Here is a 13,090-nt window from a genome sequence, read left to right on the forward strand (position 1 = left end):
TAATCTTCTTCGATGAGCAGAGCCACGCCAACAGCCCCGCCAACGAGCTACCCGGGCCAGAGAAAAACAGATCCGCCCACATCTCCGGAAGCCCCGATTTGATTTGACAGCAGCTCTGGCTTCCATCCTTGCAGCTGATATACCCAGGAGCTCTACCACCACCACCAGCAATAGTCCATGAATCCATGCAAACCAGTACTCCATCACCAACGGGAATAGCAAGATCACTGACACGCCAACGATCATCACCTGTAACAGGTACACCAACGTCTCGTGGGCTCGATCGGAAGCGATCTTTTCGATCCGATCTTGACCAAACCAAGACCGAATCGCTGCTCAATTGCCATCTAGATGCCATCCCCAGCCTCAAAGCCGCATCTGTCACATCACTATCGAACGCAGATGCAGAAACAACATCGCCTGCAAACCCCGAACTCAACACAGCCTCATCATCGCCCAAACTCCCCTCCAAAGAGGCACTGCCTTCTAAAACAACGAAGACAAGGATGAAGAGGCCAAAGCCGGAAATTTTCTCCATGGATGGAGTAGGTATAGGACACGACGAACAAGAGAGCCGCCGCACCACAAACCCTAGCAGAGCGCTCTGCTAGGTCGAAACAGTATTGGAATAAACCTAACTTGCACATTTTTCAAATATTGACACATTATGTTACAAGTTAATTCTTCGTATTGTTGTCGCTAGATTTAGATAACTTTTTATGTGTTGATTTTGTGTATACATGTAAGGTTGCATAGTTATCAATCTCATGATATTTTTTTATATAATTTACAATACCATGAACTCAAAACGGTGATATTCAATTAAAACAATATTGATCTAAACACCCCAAGAAATAAATCAAGAATCTTCTTTTCTCATCCTAGAACTAGTAAACTGTATAAGCAGGTATAATTCATCTTCGAGAACATAGTAATTAGTTGTATCAGTCCAAATGAGAACACATAGTAATTGATGTATGTGTGCAAACTTGCATAGATAAGTACGAATGATGCAACTTCATTACTAGCAAACCAATTGTATATATATGTAGATCGAAGTCGCTTTCGAAAGAAGTGTATAAGTAAGTAGCAAATTTAATAATCATGTAAAATATTACTAAAGGAATAATCTTGGCAGACAAGCAAAAGGACCATATCTCAGTAGATTATAAACAAATCTTCAATCATTCTCATTAGGAAATAAATACTCAGATTTCATCTTGCCCTTGTTAATATAGCTATAGAACTGATCCCAATAATCTTCATACCGTTCCTTTTCCAATTCAATATCATATACTTTTGTCTTTCTATATGTATTGAATAATGCCCACTTTCTAGGTTTTTTGCCCCACTCTAATACTTTTACATATGTATAATGGTCTTGGATTTGTTAATTGATTTAGGGGGAATTATTTCAAGGATAGCTTTTGCTAGTTTCTATGCATGTGTTAAAGCCAATGTGCTTATTGCTTAAAGAGAATAAATGTCAAATGAGAGAGAACTAAAAAAAAAAGTTTAACTTGCTTTAGTTTGTTACAATCAGTCTTTTCTTTGAAACCAGGACAAGGATGGTAAGGCCAAAGTCTAATCCCAACTATTACAGAACGTACTTAAGAGTATCGAGTAAGTGATGAGATCAAACTTCATCTCTATAGTACTCGATGCCAAATGGGCAAGGCGTTTCCTTTATTTCTCCGGAAACAAAAACTAAGGGACAAGCTGTCGAGCTTTGAAGGACTTATTATCGTTTTCTAATGTAGTCTCCTAGCTCTTATCTTATACAGGGGTAAAAATTCTTTAAGCTTCTGCATAATCAGTAACTAAAATTGTTTATATTCGACTCCGGGCCGTGGTTTCAATGTCATTTCTGAGAAATAAAGAGAGAAAGATATGGCCAGATGAGATCGACATAAGAACTGCTTATCTTTTGAGTTTAGCTACTTTGGCTTATAGCCTGCTCGTCACTTAGTCAGCATGACATCTGCCCTAGATCATTAACCATGTAAATGGAAGTAGCTCACGTGCCCGACTGTAGCCAACCGCAAACCAAACTGTATGCCCATGATCCAGTCCTCAGCACAAGAAGACGAACCAGAGAACTGATATGGACCAGTGGGCGGTTCACATGGTGCCGCAGGTGTAAAGAAACAGGTCATGCAGAAGAAAAAAAATGAAATAAAAGCCTAATTATTCGTAACCCAATCACATGGTAACTTGGAGTCCACTACTCTGGTAGCACCTTAATGTTTGGACGTGGGCAAACCTTTCCATTTTGTGAAATTAGTTTGTGAACTCCAAGCGAAGAAGTAAGAAAGATATAACTTCATCAACAAACAATCAATGTTTAGGTTAACTCAAGTGATAATTAATGAGAGTGTGAGACAATATCGTTAATTTTTTTTTATATTGTCTCTTAAATATATTAGAAAATAAACTTTTTATTATGTTCGATCAAGCGAATAACGAATAATCGTAATAAATTTACATAGAGCTTTTTTGCGGTGAACTAATCACATAAGATTCATCTCATGTAATATGACAATCTTTAATATAATTACATGAGACATTTTATTCGTTGTCTCAGTAAAATGTTTACCAAAATTGAACTTAGATACATTTTAAAGAAAATCTCTTTCTGATTAAGAAAAGAAAAGGATGGTTCTAAAAAAAAAAATAATAATATAACTATTGTTCAAGTAAATCCAGAATATGTGTCTGGCCCAAACTAGAGGTTACTTGCTCTAGGTGAAATAGAGTTTATATTAGAGATATTCTCGGAGAATCTTAGGAGATATCCAATCTTAGAGATATTCTCGTAGAATCTAGGTGAAATAGAGTTTATATTAGAGATATTCTCGGAGAATCTTAGGAGATATTCAATCTTAGAGATATTCTCGGAGAATCTTAGGAGATATCCAATCAATGTACGATTATGTTTCCATGTACAACTCTATCTCTATATTTGTAATCCTCTATATAAAGAGGCCCCTCCCCTATTATCAATGAAAGTACAACTCAATTATCTCCAAATTCAGTTTTCCTTAAACAACTATATATATATATATATATTTTTTTTTTGAGAAGATATACATTAGTTTTTTAATAGTGGGTCCACCGTCCGTAGGGGAGTTTGTATATGAGCAGCATTCTTCTTCTTTGGGCTTTTCATCTCTGAAAGCGACTTAAGGCTTTGGACTGTATTGTTGCTAGTGGAGAGGGCCCAACCAAAGGCCCACTACCAGCCCTTTGTCCCCCTTGCCATACTGCCAAAACTGACCCTGGATGCCGACCTTTAACAACTTTTCCCTTTCATTTTTTAATGTCTTTTTCTTCCGTAACTAACATAAAAAAAAAACCAACCTGGCCCTACGCCTATAAGGGAAATTTTCTTTTTATTGTTTCTATCATTAGGTTCTCGTTAAGAGAAATTCTAAAAATCTATCCAATAAGAAACGAAATTCCTCAAAAAAAAAAGAAAAAAAAGAGAGAAATGTGACACCTCTATTTACATTTTACTATCTACCCATTTTGTTCGTTTCCCAAAAAAAAAATTAAAAAAATAAAGCCATTGTTTGTTTACTCATATAATATGAAATATTTGAATTATACATACTATAGGCATATGATAGGCAATTTCACAACAATTATATAATCAGAGAAACAATCAGAACAACCTTGAAACTAAGAGAGTTTGGAAATTCTCCGATTTCCCATTAAATTAACTTAGCTTGGGGGGGGGGGGGTTCAATTTTGTAGGTTATATTTATAAGAGAGAAAAAATTTGAATATTGTAAATTAATGAGGAGCAATTTATTATGACGTCACATATACATCATATGTGACATCTTGTTGAAGAGCAGATGGAATTGTTTGACTTTGACACATGTTGACTCAGTGGGCCATGAGACCATGTAGTTTTCTTGTGATGGGCCATGAGGTTGGTGCTGGAGTCAAACATATAATTATGGATATTTGGCTAGTATAATGTGCACTAATCATCAGTGCTTCAAAAAGTGGGTTAAGACTTAAGAGCACTTAGGATATCCCTATTTGAATATAAACTTTGTTTTTATCCGACGTGTTTTATGTGTTGCATTAACAGAGGTCTTCATTCTTGGACGGCAGTCTAGTTGGCGATATACTTATTCTTCTTAAGGAAAATGTTTATCACTATGAAAATGTGTGTTGTGTGTATTTTTTAAATTCTTCCTACTTTGGCTATTCAAGCTCTACTTGATGACATTTTCGGTATGGAAAAGTCCGTAATAGCCATAATGGCTAGAAAGATTTCTTTGTTCTTCTTTTGCTAGGTTTGTTTTTTTCCTCTATCGCTAAGAGTTAAAAAATAACACAAACACAAGGTCTTCTTTCTTAAGACTAACCAACCATTTCTTTACCATGTGCATGGTGCCTTACCACAATGTGAGTAGAAGAGAACACTAAATTCTAACGTATTAGGCGGGCTAGGTCATATTCGACCCTAACATGAATCTCCACACCACCCCAACCCCCCCCCATTTGTAGGGTCGAGCAATTCTCAACCTCAATATGTCGCTAACGTAAATCCGGTCTCTAGCTCCAATCCTACATTAAAATCGTTGGTCGACGAGAGATGAGATACCTCAGCAAGAGATAATTTGCAAAGTACAACTTAAATTTGAGACAACGTTAGTTAAACAACTATAACTTGATTAATGTGATTGGGCTCAAGTCTATTCCACACCAACTGGATTTTAAACAGATTGGGTTTAGCATCTCTACTCCTTTTGCAAATTTACCCGACCCGGCCCAAGTCGCAGCCCTATTTTTCAGTAGCTTTTAACACAGTCGTCGATCAATTTCATCTTCTTCGAAAACAAAAAAAAATGGCGGTTATTCAATTGAGGACATGGTTATCCAGAACCTTCTCAACCGCCGCTTCTCGTCCTCTCCGCGTCTGCGTCGTCGGAAGTGGACCCGCCGGCTTCTACACGGCGGAGAAGGTAAAAAGCCTTCGTATTGTTTCCGTTTCTCTTCTGCGATTGAAGATTTGGGATTTGATGGATGCAATTGGTTGTGTTTTGAATTGAACTGAAAACTAGATGCTGAAGGCGCACCAGGAAGCTGAGGTTGACATCATTGACCGATTGCCGACGCCTTTCGGATTAGTCCGCTCCGGCGTAGCACCGGACCATCCTGAAACCAAGGTGATCATATCATTCCCCCAATATCATTGCTATTTATTGTTGAGCTAAATGAGATGAAAAATTGTGAGGCATTCTGTAATTGAGTAAGTGTGCGTTGAAACTATGGATGTTTGTTTTGTGGAGGATCTTCGAGTTTCGGCTTGCGAAAATGAACCTCTTATTTTTTTGAGCTTATTGTGATCAGAAAACTTGCAACAGATTGTGGTGAACCAGTTTACGAGGGTTGCGCAACACGAACGCTGCTCATTCTTTGGAAATGTCACTCTTGGATCGTCTGTCACACTTCCCGAGCTCCGCGAGCTGTATGATGTGGTGAGGTTCTATCTCAATAGGTGTTAAGAATGTTGGCAGCTTCACTCTGGATATGGTTTTTTGTTTGACCGATATTTTTGCGCAATTGAGCAGGTTGTGCTTGCATATGGTGCTGAAAGTGATAGAGTTCTTGGTATCCCAGGAGAAGTATGTATTGCTTGATTTGCTTTTATTTTATGGCGCTCTTTCTTCTATAGACTGGATAATGTAAATGCCGAATGGATATGGGGACTAAACTTAGAGGGTGTCAAATGGGAATATCTCTTATTGTACAGGAGGGCTGAGATAAGATCAAGCCTTCATTATGGTTCAGGAAGATTTGGGATTTTCCTCTTTTAGGGTAGGGTGGGGTTATAGTAACTAAACCATTATTGATGATTATCCTTTCTAAATTGACTTATATTGTTATTGAAAATTCTGTTTGTATATCTTTCTAGGATTTGAGTGGCATATATTCAGCTAGAGAATTTGTGTGGTGGTATAATGGGCATCCGGATTCCAGATACCTTAATCCTGACTTGAAGAGTTCGGATACAGCTGTAATTCTTGGCCAGGTATCTTCATACTTTATTTAGGAAATGAGGTCAGAAATAGGATCAATTGTGTAATTAGTTACTGGCATGAGTAAGGTGGTTACTGCAAAAACTTTAAAATTCTTGCTACAGCACATACAACCATCTAAAGCTCAGTCCAAACTTGCTACTTCTTCCTATCACTGGGCATACTTTATGATTACTTCTTTAACCTTATTTTGAGGAAAAAAAAATTACCCCAAAAATTAAAAATATGTAGATGTTTTACTGTAGTTTTTGTTTTATCTTCTATGTTTGTGAGGTATTTAAGACTTCTCTTATAAAGACATTACTTAGTTGAAAAACAGACAAGAGATAAGCTAGGAGTTGTAATTAGATAGAGCATGGTGCTTATTAAGGGCATCAAAGAACAGAGTAGTGGGAGCCAATAAAGGTGCAAACTAGGTGACTAGGTTTCGGGACATGAGGCTGCTTTGTCACCAAAAACAAACGATGGTCCTCAATAATTTGGTTTATCATGTAGTGAGAAACAAAAGTGAACTATGACTTGAAGTGAACAGTAACTTGACACGGCTTGAGTACAGTTTGGGTAGTTTGAAGAAAATGTTGGGGTACTCAGAATATGTGAAATTTATTACAGTTTAGAGGACATGTTAAAACATATAGCTTTTCACTACAGAGTTTTATCCCTATTAAACAGTTCCTTTTGCTTCCAGGGAAATGTAGCTCTTGATGTTGCACGCATTCTCTTACGACCAACAACAGAATTGGCCACGACTGATATTGCTAACCATGCTTTGTCAGCTCTTGAGAAGAGCTCTATAAGGTTTTCTATCCCATACTTTTAGAATTATCAGTTACGTTTAATGGCTACTTTATTTTATCTAGGTTTCATGTTTAATGATATCAATTTCATGTCAGGAAAGTATATTTGGTTGGAAGGCGGGGTCCGGCACAAGCAGCTTGTACTGCTAAAGAGCTGCGTGAAATTCTCGGTGATTGTCAAACTTCTCGTCCTTCTATTGCTACGTGCAGTATATGATTTGAAATTTAGTCATAGACTGTTCTCCTTTGGAGAACAATATACATTTGACTAATGTTGCTTTTGTTTCTCAGGTATAAAAGATCTGCATGTTCACATAAAGGAAGCTGATCTACTGAAAACCCAAGCAGATGAAGTATGCTTACCTTTCTTTTTTCGTTCTCTCTCTCAATATGGGTGATGCAGTAATTCCCTTTTATCTTTAGTAATATTTCATTCCATTGGTGTTTTGTGGCTTGTTGCTGTCATTTGCTAAGGAAGAGATGAAGAATAATCGAATTCGGAAAAGGGTTTATGAGTTGCTTTCTAAGGCTGCTACATCTAGACCTTCACACCCCAGTTCAGATCAACGTGAACTCCACTTTGTTTTCTTTTGGAAGCCAGATAAGTTTTTAGAATCTGATGAGAGAACTGGCCATGTTTCTGGTGTCAGACTTGAGAAGACAAAGCTCATAGGTAAATTTTTCCTTCATAAGAGTAGTGATTTAAGATTTGTCATATATTCGTCAATGCAATAAACACAGCACTGAGTCACTGGACCATAGATTCGTTTTGGTACCATAGGAAAACAGAAGAGGTCAAACATCAAGTTACTGTGAAAGCTGTTAATAACATTAGTAAATGATCTACATGATTGGTCATCCAAGTGATAATGATAAATTTGCTTCCTTCAATTTAAAACTGTAGGCGTGAACCCTGGAGAACAAATGGCTGCGGGTACGGGACAATTTGAAGATCTTGGATGCGGGTATTACTCTTTTAAAATTCAATCTGTCAATTTCCTACCGCTTGACATGTGCAATGGCATATGATGAAGCCGTAAAGTCAGGTGTGTGTGTGTGTGTGTGTGTGTGTGTGTGTGTCATGAATCATGATGAGGTACTGACAACTGTGTATTTCTTCGCTCTGTAGAATCGTTTTAAAGAGCATTGGTTACAAATCAGTACCAGTTAATGGCTTACCCTTTGATGATCGGAAAGGTAAGCACTGGTTATATTTGACCTGGATCTTAGGTGTCCCTCAGAGCTACACTAAAAACATTTATTTTGATGACATCTTCAAGCATTAAGTTCATGATAGTATACAAAATCTGAGGAAGATTATTCCACTAAGATGTATTATGACATACACATATCGTGGGGAGTTCAGTTCATTTGAATGTTTGGAGGCCTGAAAGACCTGTTCCGTAGAAGTTGTGAATCTCAAAAGAACTATTTTTCCTGTGCTCTTGGCTATTACCAAATAGAACTTTTCCCGAAACGAGATGACATGAAAATATATTTGGCTGATCCTATATACATCCATGAGAGAAAGCAAATCTGAACTGATGGCCCTTTTTTGCAGGTGTGGTTCCAAATGTTAGAGGGCGAGTTGTAAGTGATACATCTGGAGATCATACACGGCTAGAGAAGGGATTGTATGTATGTGGATGGTTAAAGCGAGGACCAACTGGGATCATTGCTACAAACCTCTATTGTGCAGAAGAAACTGTAAGTGGTCTTGTACACTACTTGAATGGAAAGATAGCCAGTTAGGATTTGATTTCATTAGGGTGATTGAGCGCAGCTTTCCTCACTTGATTTTCCTGATTGACATGGCAGGTTGCAAGTATATCTGAAGACCTTAAGCAAGGCATAGTCACATTCTCATCAGCTAGCTCAGGCAGGGAGGGTCTCCTCCAATTGCTGGACAACCGAAATGTAAGAGTTGTACCATTTAGTAGATGGGAAGAGATGGACTCACGAGAAAGAGAGCTTGGGAATTTTAAAAACAAGCCCCGGGAAAAATTAGCCACATTGGAGGAGCTTGAGAAAGCATCAGAGGAGTAATTGAATATAAAGGTCGTCTTTTATAGAGCTTGGATAGTACATTGTTTGTCAACATAGTGAAGCCAACGATTCCTTAAGAAGGATAGAGCTAATTTTATTTGTCATTACAATATTTGAACTTCAGGTTCTTTGGTACGTTCTTTATTTTGTTCTTTCTTGTGCTTTCGTATCTTAAGGAGAAATGGAATCATAGAATTAAAAAAATCTATTTCATGTGTTTGGTCCTTTCCAAGAATAGGACCAAAGATATGACACAAATTTGTATTGTCTTTTCAATCAAGTTATCGTCATGCCCGTACTAATGGGTTCTGCTAGGGTTTCCAATAGCCTGAGCCTTGTATCTCTGATCTGATTTTGCTCGCTTGACTGTCAATCATGTCTACATCTACTTTCAGTTGTCCATGGTATTTCTGGGATGGGAGTGCAGTTGTGTTGCCCGAGTCTTATGCGGCTGCAACGACGACGCCAGCGATTCCAATATATCAACACCTGAGAGTGAAAGTTCTGTACTTTGCATTCCAGTGAGGTTCCTATTTCATTTTACACTTGAATGCAAAAATATATACAAGAAAGTTCTAGTTGACTTATGGCCATATATTAACATCTGAGAGTGAAAGTTTTGTACTTTACAAATTGAATGAAAAGTTCCAGTAATTTTACGATAGAAACTTTTTTTTTTTTACAACAAATATTGGTCATGGAAAGTTCAGAGAAGACATAATGTTAATGCTTTGGTCCTTTTGATCCTTTCCTAGTCCAAATAGGAGAAACACTATAATGGTGATAAGAATACTTTAAATAATGGTAATTATTTATCATACCAAATGGTAATAAAAGCTATACTTGCTTTCTTAGTAAGTACAAGAGTTGAGGAGATCATTAAGGAAACTCTTCTTGATCAAAGACACCAAGTTGATGAATAGTACTTTGACGAAAGAAAAAGTACCAAAAGTCGAGAAAACTAAAACAAGGGCCAAAGCATTTGTGAATCCCATGAATCTCCACTTCCAAGGTTCAAATAAAACACAGATCATTTGAGTAAAAAGATGTGTTTGGAAAGAAAAGGGTTATAGAATATATGGTCAAAGGACCAACCCTCCCCGTGTTACATGGAGGCTTCGTATCAAAGCTAAGCTACGCTAGCTAGAGTTTGAATGCTTCATAAGATGGCAGAACAAGTTCAACAATGTAGACAATGCAAACTTAATTAAGCACACGGTCGTCCTTTTGATCCTTTCCCATTTGGTCGTATATTAGGGATATGTTGCTAGCTAGTTCAACACACAAATTGTGTCGTATGACAGATTCTGTTACTAAAAGAAAAGGCTGAAAAAATAGAAGCTAGCTACAAGCTAAGACAAATTGTGTCATATGTCAATAATGTCATGCCCAATATGACCAAAAACCAAAAGCTGTAAAGATTGAAGCTAGCTACAAGCTAGCAACACATATCACGCCTAAATCTCTCAAGCTAGCTAAGGCTAGAGCACATGTCACCTAAATCTCTCCTCTGCACTCTCCTCTCACCCAGGCACATTCAATCCTTCTTTAACTTCTCCACTGCATCCTTCTTGTGCTGAAAGCAAAAAGTAAACTTTCCAATCGAAGTAAAAAGCAAAAAGTAACTTCTCCACTGCATCATTCTTGATGACATAGAATTATTTTATTGGCTTAAAAGTAATTAAATTGTGCACCAATCGAATGAAACTTCAAGCAAATTATAAGCAGAGTTGAAGAAGGAAACTAAGGTTGTGTATCCTCTATATAAAGAGCCTCTGCAACACAATGAAAAGGACCACACCTTTCACCTTCTCTTCTATTCTTTTTTCTCTTTCCTCCGCCACCACATCTGTTTCTTTTTCTCTATTTTTATGTTTTGTTCTTGTGATTTTTAAAACAATGTATAACTAAATTACTTTTGTTAGGGGCGAGGTTTGAAGCCCTAAGACATATTTTTGACATTGTTTTGATTCTTAGTTTTGAAACTACTTTGTTGTGAATTTGTTTATTTGGTTTTGGTTTATGGATATCTCTGACTTGTTTATGTTCATGAACGCGTGCATAGAACATTATGAACTTGTAAGTGGGGCTAGAAATAGGCGTTTTAATCTCCTAAACGGTTAATAATGCTTATTTCAATGGTATTAAAACCTATAGGACAAAACCTATAGGACAATAGGTGAAACCAAATAAAAAGGATTGCATGCTAGGTAGGCATTCCACACTAGTTTTGCATACTTGTTTCGATCAAACTTCTACATATACTTAATGCTTAGAATAAGTTGTTGATAGGATAACATTCTATACCTTGATTGTTTGTTCTAAAGGCTTAGTAATGGTGCGTTCATCTTGCTTAAGTAATCTAGGGAAGTAATAAGAACTTATGCAGTGCGTTTTACGGTTTGTTCTTGATTGAAACCTTTTCATGACTTGGAAATTGAAACTAGGATAATAAACTAATCTTGAGCATGTTTTGGTGGTGGATTTCCGAATCTCTAACATCTTCATTCATATCATTGTATATCCCGCATTGTTAATATGTTTTACTTAAATTTTATGCGTTATATAACCTAAAACCCCATTTTTTACGATTTCATGTTCATATATTCTTTTATTATTTTTGTACATACTTATATTCATACTTTGATTCTTTATTTGTTACGTAATACTTGTGTACCCTCAATCCCCGGCTTGAACGATTCCTAGTTATTCTATACTAACAACTACATTCTTGCAGGGTTAAATTGCGCGCTTGTTTTTAGCGTATCATGATGGCAGTATATAAGCAAGACTTCTCTCACCTGCTCAGGTATAACTTTCTCCCTTGCAACTCCAAAAGTGAGAACATGTCCTGTCAATTCCAATTGTAGAGGAATCAGCTTGACATCCTCCATGCTCAGGTTGAATGTCACGAGAGAGGTAGAATCTAAATCACAAAAAAACAACCTTTCATGCAAACTGCCTACAAATTGAGACAGCCCAAGTTTGAATTTTCTTAGTCTTTTTGTTGTCCACATGTCCCTTTGTAGAGAGAAGATAGTAGCGTAAGTCTTTCTTTTGCTTGTATTCATCTTCAGGTATCACTTAAAGAACTTTCACTATTGTATAATCTGCCTCAGCTTTGTTGTATGCAAAGCCATACAATTTCCAACAGCCATAACGACTTCCATCTTCAATCCTACGGCAAGTTCTAGTGCTTGGATTAAGTATGAGGTGGGTTTTCTGCTGCTCATCACCAATCAATATTCGATCATGTACAAAAGCCAATATGCGCGGAGAATCCTACAGTAGTAGAGGAGCCACATACGTTTCAATGCAGAGGTTTTTTTCATCATCAAACTTGACGGTTACCACATCACCAGTAGATGATCTATCATGCAAACAACTCTTTGCCTTTGTCCCATGTTGTGACTTGACTGTCTCCACAAAAGACCGATTTCGGATGCTCTCATACCATCCTTGACATACAAGTCGGCATTCATTGAGATCAGGGATGGGTGTTACGAGTCATTTCATTAGTTCTCCTAGTCGCATATGGGAAGCTGGTCTAAGAGAGGGAAACGCACCGTTTCGACATTGTTAGAAGAATATCCGGATTATCTGTTTCGTTTTATGTCTCCTCTAGAATTCCAACACCTGTCTAGTGCACAGCTTGCATTAGTTGGTAGCTATATATGTACGTTTTTGGTTGTTAAAGGGAATCAATGAATGAAATTCAGTTTTTACATTTCTCTTGGTTTTTCTTAGAATTTCTACTACTTTCTCTCTGTTAGGGTTTAGAACCCTAACAATTGGTATCAGAGCCCACATTATGGGGCCGAGGAGCTGGGAATCCACCACCATACTCGTCAGCACTGCCGCGTCCACCTGACCCAGATGATTTGAGGAGGAGGAGGATCCAAATCGCGAGAGAAGAGATAGCTGCGTGGTGCCGTGAACTTGAGAAAACCATGGCGTCATTACAATCCGAGATACTAACTAAGTTGAGGCAATTTCGATTGGAGCGAACAACTCAGTTGAGGCCGTCAATGTTAGCGTGAGTCAACGTATCCTATTTAGAATATTCTTATTCTATTAGGAATGTACTTATTGTATACAATTAGGAATGTAATTATCTCTTTAATTGTAATTAGCACTTACCTAGTTAGTATATGTAACCTTGGTGTATAAATACCTCCTTGTGAGAAG

The 13,090-nt window shown here is 37.4% G+C and overlaps 1 protein-coding gene across 2 annotated transcripts; it reads left to right on the top strand.

Annotated features, from left to right (window-relative positions):
• Positions 1-4,824: 4,824 nt before the first annotated feature.
• LOC112183297 (NADPH:adrenodoxin oxidoreductase, mitochondrial) lies at positions 4,825-9,228 on the top strand. Of its 2 annotated transcripts, XM_024321636.2 has the most exons (14): positions 4,946-4,982; positions 5,082-5,186; positions 5,371-5,498; positions 5,592-5,645; positions 5,774-5,838; positions 5,936-6,052; positions 6,748-6,857; positions 6,953-7,026; positions 7,148-7,209; positions 7,331-7,529; positions 7,761-7,821; positions 7,986-8,053; positions 8,418-8,563; positions 8,675-9,228. In XM_024321636.2, the coding sequence occupies exons 5-14, from the start codon at positions 5,803-5,805 to the stop codon at positions 8,900-8,902; spliced, it is 1,101 nt and encodes a 366-aa protein (XP_024177404.1). In that variant the 5' UTR covers positions 4,946-4,982; positions 5,082-5,186; positions 5,371-5,498; positions 5,592-5,645; positions 5,774-5,802; the 3' UTR covers positions 8,903-9,228. The 2 variants fall into 2 exon arrangements, with proteins under 2 accessions (XP_024177403.1, XP_024177404.1); XM_024321635.2 differs by lacking the exon at positions 5,774-5,838 and having other exon boundaries at positions 4,825-4,982; positions 5,385-5,498.
• The last annotated feature ends 3,862 nt before the right edge of the window (positions 9,229-13,090 follow it).

Source organism: Rosa chinensis, chromosome 2, assembly GCF_002994745.2.
Source record: "Rosa chinensis cultivar Old Blush chromosome 2, RchiOBHm-V2, whole genome shotgun sequence".
NCBI classification, from domain to species: Eukaryota; Viridiplantae; Streptophyta; class Magnoliopsida; order Rosales; family Rosaceae; genus Rosa; species Rosa chinensis.